This window comes from Symphalangus syndactylus, chromosome 4 (genome assembly GCF_028878055.3).
Source record: "Symphalangus syndactylus isolate Jambi chromosome 4, NHGRI_mSymSyn1-v2.1_pri, whole genome shotgun sequence".
Taxonomy (NCBI): domain Eukaryota; kingdom Metazoa; phylum Chordata; class Mammalia; order Primates; family Hylobatidae; genus Symphalangus; species Symphalangus syndactylus.
The window spans coordinates 75,387,843-75,404,520 of NC_072426.2; the positions used below are offsets into that span (position 1 = coordinate 75,387,843).

The 16,678-nt window shown below is 38.8% G+C and overlaps 1 protein-coding gene across 28 annotated transcripts in view; it reads right to left on the reverse strand.

Moving 5' to 3' along the window:
* PARD3 (par-3 family cell polarity regulator) overlaps nt 1–16,678 on the reverse strand; it is a 712,145-nt gene that overhangs the window by 145,727 nt on the left and 549,740 nt on the right. For all 28 annotated transcript variants that reach the window (XM_063638016.1, XM_063638015.1, XM_055275119.2 and 25 more), the window contains one exon: nt 13,167–13,409. In XM_063638016.1, coding sequence (XP_063494086.1) covers nt 13,167–13,409 — 243 coding nt within the window. The remainder of the gene's footprint in view (nt 1–13,166; nt 13,410–16,678) is intronic.

Consider the following 16,678-nt stretch of genomic DNA (forward strand, 5'->3'; position numbering starts at 1 on the left):
GTGCACATCAGGAAATCCTCTGGCCTCATGAACTTGGTATTCACCATTTCATCTGGACAGTCTGCAGCTTTGGTAATGAGCTGAGCTCCATGGGCTTCTGCTCTGTCGTTTGCTCCACACTTGGTCAGGCCCCAAACCCTGGCAAGGGCCAGGCTGGCCTCTCTTGGAGGCAGTCAGGACCTTCAGTTAAAATAAAGGTGATAAAGAAGTGCAGTCTCAGGCTAAGATCAGTTTCTTGTCTGTAAGTGATATTTAATTTGCATTTAGACTCTGTAAAAACAGTTAAGCTGCAACAGACATCCACCCACCTCACCAAAAGGAATCACCTTGGAGACAACTACCTGGCCCAAAGCATTTTGTTTTAGGAACAAAATACTTTCAAATCCCTGTATTCTTAAAGAGTCAACACAAGACCCCCTATATAGTCTATGGAATAGAACTAGTAATGAAAGGCATAAACTGATACAGAAAATTCAGTTTAAAAGTATCTGTGAGTTTTAAAGAAATGTATATATACAATAATCTACATTAATTCACTCTAACATTGGAGTCCATTTTGTGCAATGTCAAATGCATATTCAAAGTAGTTATTACATAGCCATAGAACAAATGAATTCTCTAGTTACTTCCTGTTCTGTAACAACACAGAAAGTTTATAATTTTCACATTTCTATGTACACACCTGTTTTAATGAAAAATGCTAAGGATATCTCAACTTGCTTGATTGGAAAAGAAACAGGTATCTTAAAATCAACTACTGCATCTCCTTTAGTTACACAAAATCAACCAATGGGGGAAAAAATGGAAGAAGAAATGAAACAACAAGAGAAAGAAAGTAATCATATAGTTATTTACACCAAGGACTTAGGGCACCCAAGGAAAAGCTCTAGAACATCTGGGAAGTTAATTTAAAACTGGATTGTGGATTTAGGGCTCGATAAAGTCTCCCAAGAAGTTGAAAATGCATCTCACAACGGGACTCCACATAAATCCTCATGAATTTTTATTAATAGTTGATTGATATTCCATCCTTATGCAGGAGCACGGAAGAAAATAACGCAAACTTAAGATCGAAAAATACCAACAAGATTGGTACTTGAAGCCATGGGTTTGGACTTTCTAAAGGACAGGAGAACCAAGCAATTAGGTTGAAATAAAAAGATGAGTTATCATACCAAATTGTACATGAAGCAGGATCTTGGAGCTTTTGTTAGAAGGCTAAAATCAAAAGAAATAGCAGGCACTTCCAGGAGATTTTGATCATGGAATGGCCTAAAATCTCTTTAAAGACCCAAAAATTCAGTGGTTCTCGAAGGGAAAGACATTAAAACAAAAATGCAGATACTCTGCTGGAGGATTATTTCCCTGCTAACAACCAAAGTCTAAAACAGTTTTCATTTATCCCCATATTTCTGCAGAATATTTAAACCTCCTCTAAGGCTAAAATAAATATATAAATAAACAACCCCCATTACACATTACTTCTACAAACAAATTGTGGTTTCAGGCAATGTTAATCAACAAAAAGAATTAAACAAGAAGTCTTTAAAATTAGCCATGACCTTATTTATGGCTTCATTACTTTCAAGATTTCATTTGTTGGGTGCTTTATGTCACCTCAGCCTTTAATTTCATTGCTGCATCCCTAACTATATTAGAATAGCTTAATGGATGGTGATTGCTTGTTTTTAACTCACCAAAATTTAACATTTGCAAAATGTATAACACCAAAGAGCCATGTAATTCACCCATTTATTAGATGCAATTGGATTTATCCTTTCAAACTGATCCTCTAGTATGATGTGAACCAATATGACACAGTCTGATATAATTAGCCTGAGACTGGACGTCTTATAGGCCCATAAACACCATACTGAGGGCTTAGACTGCATCTTGGAGGCAATAAGCCACAGAATTATTTTAAGCAAGGGAATGACATGGTCATATTTTGTTTCAGGTACAAAACTCCAGGTACTGGGTGAAATATGGACTTGTGGAGAACAAGACTGGAGATGGGAGAGGGGTCAGGAGATGACCATCAGTATCTATGGGCCGCACGACAGAAGGAGAGAAGGATGTGGAATTACTTATAATTGCAAATTGGTAGGGCTTTGTCTCTGACTAGGGGAGCAGGCTACAAAAGGCTCTGGCTTGAGATGTGTGGGTTGTGACTGCATTTGCTGAGATTAGGCTGTTGAAACTAGAGGGTTTAGAATAAGAATGATGAATTCTGTTTTGGATCGGTTGGGATCAGGTGACTGATAGGCACAGGAAATGTGCATTCCCAGCTGATGGTGCTGGAGAAATCTGGGGCTTGTAAAGAGAGAACTGGGCTAGTGAGATCAGGCATCATAATACCTAATGGTAGTTAAAACCTTAACCAAGAAAATCATATAGGAAATAGCAGTGGTCCAGAGCTATTTCCCTAGGGAATCCAAAATCTAAGAGGAAAAAGTAGAATAGAACCTCTAAAGAGACAGCTAAAGAATAGTTCAAAAGGGCACAGTGGCTCACACCTATAATCTCAGTGCTTCCGGAGGCCAAGGTGGGAGGATTGCTTAACCCAGGAATTCAAGGCAGTATAGCAAGACCCTATGTCTACAAAAAATTTCAAAAATTAGCTGTGCACGGTGGCACATTCCTGTAGTCCCAGCTACTCGAGAGGCTGAGGCAGGAGAAGCGCTTGGGCCCAGGAATTTGAGGTTGCAGTGAGCTATGATTGCACCACTGACTCCAGCTTGGGTGACAGAGCAAGACTGTCTCTAAACAAAAAGGATAGTTTCAAAGGAAGAAGAAAGCAGTACCACAAAAACAAAGAGAACAGAGTTTCAGGAATGCCACAGAGTAATCTAGAATGCAAAGGACTCAAGTTTCATTGAATCAGCCTTCTAGGAAGCCATTAGGAAACAAATACACCATGGGTACTGCAACAAATCACCACAAGTGTATTGCCTTGAGACAACACACATTTATTATACTATAGTTCTGGCAGTCAGAAGTCTGAAAGGTGTTGGCAGGGCCAAGTTCCTTCTGGAGGCTCGAGGAGAGAATCTGCTTCCTCGCTTTTTTTCCAGCTACTGGAAGCCAGCTGCATCCCTTGGCTCGTGGTCCCTTCCTCTGACGTCAGTCAATAGGGCAGCATCTTCAGTTCCTTCCTCACTCTGCCCCTTCTGATTCCCTCTTTCACTAATAAAGCCTTGTGATTACACTGGGCCCAAAAGGATAATCCAGGAAAACCTCCCCATTTGAAGGTCCTTTTCGCCTTATAACATTCACAAGTTCCAGAAATTAGGGCGTGGGCATCTTTGGGGAAGCATTATCATGCCCATCACACAATGAGAGGAATGAACCAGAGATGTGGGAGAGAAGATACGGCAGTCTACGTCAAATATATTAATAATCCTTCAAGAAGTCTGAATTAGAAGTGAAGTAGAAAAATAGGGAAGCAAATAGCTAGATGGTAAAAAGGGAATTTTTCTTTTTTTCTTTTTGGGAGACAGAATCTCATTTATCACCCAGGTTGGACTGCAGGGTCTCATTCTGTTGCCTAGGCTGGAGAACATTGGTACAACAATCATAGCTCACTGAAGCTTCAAACTCCTGGACTCAATGATCCTCCTGCCTCAGCCTCCCAAGTAGCTGAGACTACAGGTAGGTGCCACCATGCCCAGCTAATTTTATTTTTTGTAGAGACGGGGTCTCACTGTGTTGCCCAGGCCGATTTTGAACTCCTGGGCTCAAGCAATCCTCCTATGTCAGCCTTCCAAGTAGCTGAGACTACAGGTGGATACCACCATGCCCAGTTAATTTTTAAATTTTTTGTAAAGATGGGTTTTCGCCATGTTGCCCAAAGTGGTCTCAAACTCCTGGGCTCAAGCAATCCTCGACTTGCCCTCCCAAAGTGTTGGGATTACAGGCATGAGCTGCCACACCTGGCCAATTTTTTTCTTTTTAAACAGTATGGTAGACATTAACATGTTTACATGGAAGTTCCAGTAGAAAGGCAGAGGCTGAAGACAGGGGCTCAGAGGAGACACTGATGGAGCAGGTACCTTGAAGGGGTGGGGCTGGGATCTGGAAGACTGTTTAGAGAGCTGGCCTGGAAGGAGGAAAGATGATCTTAAGCTATTAAGGAGAGGCAAGTGGCCCAGGCACAGATGTGGATGGGCTAGAGGTCTGGAGCTGAGTTGTGTTGAAGGGAGCAACAAAGTTTGGAAGAGTTGCTAACATGAACGGAGAAGAAGCTAGCCAAGGCCAGAGATATTAGTAGACAGCCAAGGACACTGAGATCAGGCCCAGGTTGGATGGAGCACATTAATTAGCAAAGGCACCAACTTGCAGAACTCACATTACAATGAGATTGACTACCTTCAAGAATTACTTTCTCATATTTCAAGAAAAGCAGAGGTAAGTAATACTAAGCAAACATAAATAAAGTGGTATTTGACTTTTTCAGTAGCAAATACAACTTTGTTATATGACCCAACATTTCTAAAAGAGCACATGTTTAATAAGTGCCTATATCTAAGAAAATTAGTTTTGTTCTGTGTTTGCCAGGCTTCCCTTTGACACAACCAGATTCTGATTTTAACGGGAGGGGAAACAAGTTCACAAAGGTCTTTTCTTTTAAAATCGACATTTTTCTCTTTAGTGGTAAAATGCATGCAAAAAGCATGTGATTATGGTATTTATGTTTCCATTAAGGTGTCCTCAGCAAGCAGGGGGAGTCTAGCCTACTATTTTCTTGCTATTTAGATTTATAGTGACACAGTCCGTATTTTATTCCCATTATATTTGAGGACAATGCACTCCTGGTGGCAAATGATTGCATAGTGACAGTCAGCAAATGTCCATTAAAGCTGTCTTTCTGTAGAATATTTAACTACAGATTCTGGTCTCTGGATATAAAAATACAAATTGCATGGTGTCCTCAAGCAAATAAGAAAACATTATTGACTAGGATTTTATCATTTCTTTGTTAAGAATTTAAAGTGTACTAAACTTTCCAAATTAGAATTGTGTAACCTATAGGAAAAGAAACTTTCTGGTGTCAAGAAACACTGAACAGGGGCCGGGCACGGTGGCTCATGCCTGTAATCCCAGCCCTTTGGGAGGTCGAAGTAGTTGGATCACTTGAGGTCAGGAGTTCGAGACCAACCTGGCCAACATGGTGAAACCCTGTCTCTACTAAAAATACAAAAATTAGCCAAGCATGATGGCACGTGCCTGTAATCCCAGCTACTCAGGAGGCTGAGGCAGGAGAATTGCTTGAACCCAGGAGGCGGAGGCTGCAGTGAGCCATGATCACACCACTGCACTCCAGCCTGGGTAACAGAGTGAGACTCTGTCTCAAAGAAAGAAAGAAACAAACAAACAAACACTGGACAGAATGCAGTTTAGGAATATGACACCTGCAAGATGACCTTTTAAACAAAATGATTATTTGATCATAGATGCACAATGGCCATTATAAATGCCAGGATAAAGCTGTGTCTGACAGAAATGATAAATTATTTCACAGCTTCACTGTTAACAGTAACAAACTAACTCATACTGGAGTTCCAAACTGTTTTTTTATTAGCCCAAGAGTAATATTTTCCAAAGGATGGCTGCATCAGAGTCAACTGGGGTACTTGTTAAAAATGTGGGTTTGTAGTCAACTACATCTACTGAATCAAAATATCTATGAGGGGAGGTCAGGATCTTTGAGAAGTGCTCCAGGGTCTTTCTACATATGCTAAAATTAGAAAAACCACTGTTTTAGAACAAAGTCTATTACAGTTTTTTTTTTTTTTATGTTTTTATTTTTTAGAGACGAGGTCTCACTCTGTCGCTGATTCTGGAGTGCAATGCTATGATCATGGCCCACTGCAGCCTCAAACTCCTGGGCTCAAGCAACCCTCCCACCTCAGCCTCCTGAGTAGCTGGGACTATAGGTGTGTGACCACCATGCCCGGATAATTTTAGTGTTTTTAAGAGACAGCATCTCGCTGTTTTGTCTAGGATGGTCTTGAACTCCTGGCCTCAAGCAATCCTCCCACCTCTGCTTCCCAAAATGTGGGGATTATAGATGTGAGCCACTGTGCCTCGTCTTTACAGTTCTTAAGATCATGATTCAGGCTTGCCTGTCCCTCTAAGATATAACTTGATGTAAACAGAAATGCCAACATTTTAGACAAGGTTTGAGACGTTCAAGCGGCCCTATTTCCATGGAGTATTGCAAATTCAGACTCAGTAAGAATTTTATGAAAGCAAACCAGGAGGAACTTCAAAGAATTTCATGCAAGCACAAAATGAAAACCTTCAAATTACCAAACCAAAGGCTGAAATTGATTGAGAGGTCAGGTCCTTATACCATGACCCGCCTGTCACTCTCAAATAAGGCATTTCATGCTATCCAGCATTTACTTTATTCTAAATATTTATATTATAGAAGCCATCTGGAATGCCTTATCCTGAATTCAGTAACTCCTAATTTAAAGAGAAACAGTTCATGATGTGATGTAATTTATGGAGAATACTTAGGAGACCAAGCTATTTAATGAAGGAAGTGGCATCAGCAGAATTGCATTCCCACACTCCTATATCTATGTTAAGTATAAAGAATCAAACCTGTCTTTATTGATTTCAATTTCATTCCTTGCTTGTTTCTGCATCTATGTGGCGATGCTGAAAGCATATGTGCTTTCCTGAGAGTAAAAGCCCATCTCCTAAGTAACCGTTGCAACAGCAAACAAATAGTGCTTACTACAGACCATGATCAGTGTGAAGTGCTTTATATGTCATTAACACAGTTAATCCTTCCCAAACCTAATGAGGCAAGTACCATTATTATCCCCATTTTATAGATGAGGAAAGTGAAGCAGAGACTTTACACAGCTGATGGTAGAAGAGCCCAGGAGGAAGAGCACGGTGGCTCACGCCTGTAATCCCAGCACTATGGGAGGCTGAGGCAGGTGCATCACTTGAGCCCAGGAGTTTCAGACCAGCCTGGGCAACATAGCGAGACCCCATCTCTACAAAAAATAAATAAAAATAGTTGGGCATCATGTCATATGCCTGTAGTCCTAGCTACTCAGGAAGCTGATGTGGGACGATTGCTTAAGCCCGGGAGGTTGAGGCTGCAGTGAGTCCAATCATACTCCAGCCTAGATGACAGAGTGAGACCCTGTCTCAAAGAAAAAAAAGAAGAGCCCAGGATCAAACTCAAGCATTCTGGCTCCATAGTTCATTCTCTTGTACATTACACTCAACTGCTTCTTACTTTTATAGCAGGATTGTTGGTGGAAATAGGAGTTATCAGAGGATAGTAGTGTCTTAAAGAATTAAGAAGAATAGCTGCTGGCAGACATTTGATTGGTAACATTTCTTTAATTAGACGCATAACAAAATGAAAGGCAGAAGAGCTAATTGAGCAACACTGGAGAATACTGCTCATTACTTAATTTCACAAAATATTGTGGAAATTATTTGACCAGGGGATAGTTCTCCAAAATATACACAATCTTGATCAGAAGACAATGATTTCCTTTGAGCTCTTCTGTGCACAATTCATTATACAGATGGTCCCGGACTTGCTATGATTCAACTTAAGATTTTTCAACTTTAGATAGTGCAAAGGTGCTAACTATTCAGTAGAAACCATACTTTTAGTACCCACACAACCAATCTATTTTTCACTTTTAGTACAGTACTCAATAAATTGTACAAGATATCCAACACTTCATTATAAAATAGGTTTCGTGTTAGAATAGATGATTTTGCCCAACTGTAGGCTAATGTAAGTGTTCTGAGCACGTTTAAGGTAAGCTAGCTAACCCATGATGTTTGGTAGGTGAGGTGTATTCAACGCATTTCCAACACGTTATTTTCAACTTATAATGAGCTTATCAGGACAGAACACCATTGAAAGTTGAGAAGCATCTATATTCAGAATGGTTTTTGGCTTCATGAAATAGAAACCTGATTGCAGGTAACTTAAACAAGTAACAAATTCACTTTTCACAGGTGATGAGAACTAGAAGAGCTGCTCACAGGACCAGACTGCTATCCTCTTCCTTCATGTAGCCTACACCTTTAGAATCAGGGAAAATGGTAAAGGACAAAATGAGTCAGCCCCATTTCACTCAGGAAAAGACTAGCTTTATAGGAAGTCCCCACTCTAGGTCTGCTCCTCACTTAGGAGTAAGAACTATGTCACAAGGTCACCTCTTAATGCAAGGGAGCCTGGGAAACTTTTAGCTAGGCACTCTGCTAGCCAGAAAAAAACTGAGATTTCTTTTTTTAAGAGACAGAATCTTGTTCTGTCGCCCAGACTGGAGTGCAGTGGTACAATCATAGCTCACTGCAGCCTCAAATTCCTAGGTTCAAGTGATCCTCTTGCCCTGGCCTCCCAAGTAGCTGGGACTATAGATGCATGCCATCATGCCTGGCTAATTTATTTTTATTTTTGTAGAGACGGGGTCTCACTTTTTTGCCTAAGCTGGTCTCAGATGCTGGGCTTCAAGCAATCCTCTTGCCTTGGCTTCCCAAAGTGCTGGGATTACAGGTGTGAGCCACTGTGCCCGGCCTACGCCAACATTTTTGTGAGTTTTAAGCCTTGTTATTCATATCAAACACAACGATAGGATCTGCTTCTCTTTAGTATCAATCCAACGTGAAAAATCAAAATGTTACCCACGACACTAATAAACAGTAGTAACAGTGGCACTGTGACTACAGCCTACAGTTCATGTTATAATAAAATTAAACAGACATGGGACTATTTCTAGACATAGCATGATGCTATCTGATAAAAAGCATTTTATAAGTAATACGTGGAAATTGAGAAAATGTCCGATTTTGATGCCAAACTCACCACATTTAATAAATCATCCCTGGCTGTTTCCATGTGGGGCTACCAGATCCATATTTCTGACTATAAGATCAATTAAAATGACTAAGCAGTGAAATGTAGAACACTGCTTCCTCACTGAACAATGAAAATCCCAGAACAGATGCAGGCTACGCGTCAGACTGTCAACTGCCTGCATTCCCATGAAATCCGAAAATTTGAATAGTAAAGGTCACTGGACACCAATTGCAAATTTTGGTGGAATTTAGTCGGCTGACAGGAGTTTCTCTATTGTGTCTCTTCTTCATACAGGAAATAATCTCTGCGGAGTTCCAAGTTGCATGTTTCCACTTGAATAATTACTTTTCAAAAACGTTAGTATAAGCATATTCTAGATCTTCTTACAGGCATGTTATTTCACTGTCTGAATTTGGGTTTACACACATGAAGGCACTATGGAATGCTATTTTCACTGTCTCCAGTTAATGACAACAGAAGCGGGCTGAACTTCGTGCACACATGATGTCCCTGTGGGAGGTGCAGGCCAAAGGCTGCTGAACAGGAACATACAAAAGAACTGCAGAAATTCAACAGAGAAAAGGGATGGGCAAGACTGTGGGGGTCGGCAAACAAACCCAAATGAACCTGCCATGGAGCAGCCACCACCATATTCATGATTTGTGCAAGAGTTTAGATTTAAGAAACATTACTGGCCACATTAAGTTAATGTTGTTCATTTGAATGTAATGGCTTTGCCATTTTGTTTGTATTTAATTTGTAAAGATGTTTGGCTTTATGGTTGTATAATGGTTGTCAACAGAAGGAGTTTAGTCCTATTTTATTTTTACACATATTTAAGTAACATTATAATCAAAACAATTTAGTTCAATACTGCAGTAGCAAGAGATTGTCTTTCCATAAAAAAAAAAAATCCTATACTCCTCAAGTCTGAGAAACACTTTTCTATATAGCTTTTTCTCCAACAGGAACAGACAATGGAGGTGATACCATGACATCAAAGCCAAATTCACATTCTGTTAAAGGTAGGTGAAGAAGTGCTTTACAGGTACGATCATTCCCAACTTTTTGGATTAGTAACATCAATCTTTGTTTAATAGACATCTTATTCTCTGCAAAAATAATAATTACAAAAAACTAAAGTTTCCATAGTCCTTTTTCTTAAAAATATAAATTATGTCTCTCCTGAGTTGGAAGCATCTCACAAATTATCTAGTCTAATCACCCTTCTGGAGCACAAATGCATAAAAGTATCATAAGTCTGACAGCTGCTTAGGCTGTGCTTGGGTTAGGATGAGAGGGGCTTTTGAATACAGCAATGTCTAAGATGTGATTCTGAGTTACTTACTGTTTGGTGTAACTCGTCCTCATGACTAAAGTCTCCTCCAGAATGTTTCGCTGAGTGCATTTTGGCAGAAATTGGGAGGCTGAGTTTCAGCTTGGGGTTAGCACAGTACAGGGTACGGACTCCAGGTGGGGATGCTGGAGTCCAGAAGCAGAGGCTGTTCTGAGCATGTAAGTGCGATTGAAAATTTGCAGACATTTACATGCAAGATTTAGACTCTTGGAGGGCACTATGATTTAAATTGGGGTTTAAAGCAACCACTTCTGGGCCTCAGGAGCTGGGAAGACAGAACCCATCTGACTCCTGGCTTTGATGTCACGTGGGACTTCTGAGCTGTGTGAAAAACTGCTACCTGGTAGTCTACTATTTTTCAGGTTTTCAAAGTGGATGTGGAAGGTGCTGAAAATGATGAGTGCTTTTATCAACGATCAATAATATGTCAACTAATTTTTTTTTTTTACTTCCTCCAAAAGTTACTAACTGACAACACCAGTGTTCTGGTGTCCTTTCTCTCAGGAAAACAATTCCAGTGGGACATCCATGGCCTTCAAATGCTGTTTGACCTTCTATAAGCAGCATTCACAAGTATGGCAGAAACCAAGTAAAAGCTTTTAAAGAAAATGTCACTGTCACTGATAATAATTGTATTCTTTGGATCCTGACATATCTGTGGTTAGATAATAAGCAAGTGAACCTTCTAGGTGATCACAGCAAATAAACCATATGCCTCCTATGTTAACTTACATTATTCAGTCATTATAGTCAATATCAAACAGACCTACAGATTTTCATAAGACCATAAGGAAAACCTAAAACCCAACAAAGTAAAACAAAGCAACAAACCAAATACTCTGGCTATAGCATTTCACATTAAGATCTGGCTTCACAATTGTTATTTTTAAAAATATTTCTTCCTGGGTTTGCCTGAGAGTTACCTGTTGCATCTGCAAACCTCTATTAAAAACAGCTGGAAGTAGCTAAAATAGAAACTGCGTGCAAAAGGTAGCAACCAATAACACATGGATGCTATGGATGAAGTAATTCCAGTACACCTCTAGCCTTGTGAGGGTTCTTACAGTGCCATCCCCAGGACCAATGGTACCAGCATCAAACCTGGACATGGGTAAGAAATGCAAATTATTGGGCTCAACCTCAGACCTACTGAATCAAAATTTGGGGAGAGTCCATCAATGTGTGTTTTAAGAAGCCCTCCAGGAGATTCTGACACACACTAAAGCTTGAGAGTCCCTGGTTTTAATGAAACCTGCTGTTCATGATGTTCAAAGCCCAGTTCCTAAATAGAGCAACACTTATAAGAAACCACTATAAGAGATGATGGGCTGAGGGTATCATTTATGACAATAACATGCATATGTCTGACATAAAAAGAAATGATTATTTGTGAACTAAACTCCTCATGGTGCTTGAACATACAAACAAAAGAGCGGGAAAAGATCTGTTTAAAATTGTTTCAGTTAAAATTTTAAATAAATATATAGCCATTAAAACACAAATAACATGCAAATCAAAACCACAGTGAGATACCATCTCACACCAGTTAGAATGGCGATCATTAAAAAGTCAGGAAACAAAAGGTGCTGGAGAGGATGTGGAGAAATAGGAACACTTTTACACTGTTGGTGGGACTGTAAACTAGTTCAATCATTGTGGAAGACAGTGTGGCGATTCCTCAAGGATTTAGAACTAGAAATACCATTGGACCCAGCCATCCCATTACTGGGTATATACCCAAAGGATTATAAATCATGCTGCTATAAAGGCACATGCACACGTATGTTTATTACGGCACTATTCACAATAGCAAAGACTTGGAACCAACCCAAATGTCCATCAATGATAGACTGGATTAAGAAAATGTGGCACATATACACCATGGAATACCATGCAGCCATAAAAAAGGATGAGTTCATGTCCTTTGTAGGGACATGGATGAAGCTGGAAACCATCATTCTCAGCAAACTATTGCAAGGACAAAAAACCAAACACCGCATGTTCTCACTCATAGGTGAGAAGTGAAAATGAGAACACTTGGACACAGGAAGGGGAATATCACACACCGGCACCTGTCATCGGATCGGGGGAGCGGGGAGGGAAAGCATTAGGAGACATACCTAATGTAAATGACGAGTTAATGGGTGCAGCACACCAACATGGCACATGTGTACATATGTAACAAACCTGCATGTTGTGCACATGTACCCTAGAACTTAGAGTATAATAAAAAATAAATAAATAAAATAAAATAAAACACAAATAACAGATAAACAAATACTGAAGCTGAGGGATACCCCAAATATCCTGACATGATCATTACACATTCTATGCATGTAAAAATTACTCACATGTATCCTATAAACATGTAAAATATTATGTATCAATTAAAAATACAGTTAACATTGCACTCCTGTGTGCTACACTGATATACATAATTCAGACCTGTGGTCTGTGGCTGTTAATAAGCAATCTGTTATACTACACTATTCTTCTCATTTACCGATTCTTTCATAATATAAAGTTATGCTGCCTAAGAAAAAAAAGTGATCCATGTAAATCATAAGTGGAACAAATCATGTCATTCCCCATCTATTTAATTGCCACACCTAAAGGCTCTCCTAGCAATAAAAGGACATATCACTTAAGTAGAAGAGTCATAATTTTAAGTTTGCTTTTTATTTGAGTTATAAACTAGAGGTTGGTTCTCAGGTATAAAACCATCTTAAGAACAAAATGAAATATGTTGGAATCATTAGAAAAGCCATCAAAACCTCTGCTGATCCTTCCATTAGGTTTCAATTTGTGTAAACTCAATACTTTTAGACACAACAGCTTTTTAAAGGCCATTAATAAAAGGCAATTCTGGTTTGAGGATTGATGAACGGTCTACTCCCTTGTCAGAAGCTATATAAAAGTTGATTTGGAAGCAATACCATGATTGCCCCTGGCGCCTACCTGTCTACAGGTGAGGGTTTGGAATTCCGCGGCTTCTTGACTTGGGCATACAAAGCATCCATCACATGCCCTTCTCGTGGGCTCTGAGGTCTAGCGTTGAGAGCCATGGAACCTTCATAAGAAGAAACTCCCCCATACATCAACTCATCATCACAGCCAAACGTCCGATGAAAATCTTGAATTTCAGCATAGTCACGCTCTCGAGCTTGTCGTTCTCTAAATTCTCGAGTTTTGGCTTGAATCCTATGAAATCAGAACAAAGTCGAAATAAGAGAAACCTTTCCTTTTCTAGGAACTGCATATAGAAACATTCATCAAAATATGTTGTAAAATATATTCTATTTCTTGCAGCTATAGAAGATTAGTGGTATAAATGATAGGTCATACACATTCTAGATTGTTAAGTAATGCTATGGATGCTCAAAAAGAATAATTTTAGATGCCCTTTGTTCATGTCAACAAGATTGCAGTCATAATTTAAATCTTGTTTTTTTTTTTTTTTTTTGAGACAGAGTCTCACCCTGTCCCCCAGGCTGGAGTGCAGTGGCATGAGATCTTGGCTCACTGCAACCTCCGGCCTCCCAGGTTCAAGTGATTCTTGTACCCTAGCCTGCCAAGTAGCAGGGATTACAGGTGTGCACCACCACGCCTGGCTAATTTTTGTATTTTCAGTAGAGATGGGGTTTCACCGTGTTGGCCAGGCTGGTCTCAAACTCCTGACCTCCAGTGATCCTCTTGCCTCAGCCTCCCAAAGTGCTGGGATTACAAGTGTCAGCCACCGTGCCTGGCCATAATTTAAATCTTAAGTTTAAATTTTTACTTATTAACTAGCTTTAAAAACTCACAAGGAACAGATCATTTCTGGCATCTACTTGGATACTACTCATGAATTTGTTTAAGGCAAGAAATAATTTTTTTAAAGTTATATACAATTTATATATGAAAATACTTCTATGTAATATGTATCTATCTTACTCATTATTGATACACCATAAACATTCAACCTACTATGAAGCTTAAACACGAATCCACACCGTAATTCTTCATTAGTGGCAAAAGAGGATCTCAGCTTAATGACATTGACTCTGTCATTTTATGGGATGCATACAGAAATGGGGAATCCTTAAATTAAGGACTAGAAGGCATGCATCCAATCAAATTTTGAAGTAAAACTTGCCTACATTACAACTAAGAAACAAACCTTAAATGCTCACCTTTACTGAAGTTAACGTTTCGTTTACTATGATTTTATTAAACTATTTGGTACAACGTCCTCTTCAACTTATAATATATTGGTATAATTTATGCCCTAAGTCAATCTTAGTTACCTGGAAATAATTTTAAAACCTTCAATAGAATTTTAAAGGAAAAAATATCCCTTTATATACTTACAAATTTAAATATATACTTAAATGCAGTAAAATCTTACTTCTATAAAGCAACACTTTAGACTGAATTTAATCTTTTATTTCAGTTACTCTTTTCATGTTTGAAGTAGACCTCTGCTAGCAAAAACAATACATAAACATATATTCAAAAGAATCCAGAAAAGATACCAAAATCAGATAAAGACAGCAGCAAAGAAAAGGAAGAAAGAAAAGAAAGCCATATAGGCCAATATTCCTCATGAATATGAAAGGAAAAACCCTTAATGAAATATTAGTAAATGAAATTCAGCAATATATAAAAGAAATTATACACCATGACCAAATGGTATTTACTGCAGAAATTCAAGCCTGGTTCAATATTCAAAAATCAACTACGACAATCCATCATATTAACAGATCAAAGAAGAAAAGTTACATGATCGTATCAATTAAGGCAGAAAAAGCATTTGACAAATTCAACACCCATCATGTCAGAAAACTAGAAATAAAGTGAAACTTCCTAAACTTAAGAGCATCTACCAAAAACCGACAGGTTCCATCGTGCATAATGGACAAAGACTGAATGCTTTCCCTATGATAAAGTAAGGATGTGTGCTCCTACCACTGTAATTCCACATAGTGTTGGAAGTTCTAGGCAATGCAATAAGCCTAGAAAAGGAAATAAAAGTCCACAGATTGAAAAGGAAGAAACAAAATGCTTCTTACTTGCAAATGACATGAGGAACTACAAAGAAAATTCCAAAGAATTTACAAAAATCTCCCAGAACTAAAAAGCAAGTTCAACAAGGTCAGAGGATACAAGATCAACATATAAAAATCCATTGTATTTTCCATATGCTGGCAATGAACACATAGTCACTGAAATTAAAAATGCAATGCTATTTATAATCCCTAACAAAACAAAACACACAGATACACATCTATAGGCCAAACTTTAGTTTATGTAGATCTGTGTAAGACAGATACGTTGAAAACTACACAATGCTGCAGGAAAAACAATTCAACGTAATAAAATAGTTTTTTCAACCAATGGTGCAGGAGCCATGAGATATCCATAGGCAAAAAGAAAGGGAAAAATAAATTTCATACCTTACTAAAAAATTAACTCAAAATGGGTCACAGGTTTAAATGTAAATGTAAAAGTATAAAACTTAAGAAAAAACATAAGGGATTCTTTAGGAACTAGTGAGTGGTGAAGGGTTTTTAGGACTAATACGAAAACCATTATCCATAAAATTTTAAAAGTATATACATTGAACGTCATCAAATAAAAAACTTTTCCTGTGAAAAGCTCTAATTAGAAGATGAAAAAATAAGTACAGACTAGAAAAAAATATTTGCAAGGCACGTATCTGACAAAGGACTTATATCCAGGAAATATTTTTTAAAACACTCAGTCAGCCTTCTCGGCTCATACCTGTAATCCCAGCACTTTAGGAGGCTGATGGGGGCGTGCTGCTTGAGCCCAGGAGCTCAAGACCAGCCTAGGCAACACAGTAAAACCCTGTCTCTACAAAAAATGCAAAAATTAGCTGGGCATGGTGGCGCACACCTGTAATCCCAGCTACTTAGCTGAGGTGAGAGGATTGCCTGGGCCCTGACTGTGCCCACTGCACTCCAGCCTGTGTGACACAGCAAGACCCTGACTCAAACAAACAAACAAACCCCTGAAACCTCAACAATGAGAAAACAATCCAATTAGAAAATGGCAAAAGACATGAAAAGATGTTTCACTGAAGGGGACATATGGATGACAAGCATGTGAAAAGACGTTCTCCACCACCAGTTAATAGGGAAAAGCAAATAAGACTATGATGAGCTATTACTATACATCTGACTGGTTAAAATAAAAAACAGTGACAATATCAAATGCAGCCATGAATGTAGGGAAACCGGGCTTCTCATACGTTGCAGCTGGAAATTTAAAATGGTACTGTCACCCTGGAAAACAGCCTGGTCGTATCTTTAAAAATTAAACACATACTTATCATACTGTCCAGCAATTGTGCCTCCAGGTACGTATCCCAAAGTTGTGAAAACTTATGTCCAAGCAAAAATCTGTATGGAATTGTTCATTGCCAAATATTACCTTATTTGTAATATTTAAATATTGGGAACACCCAA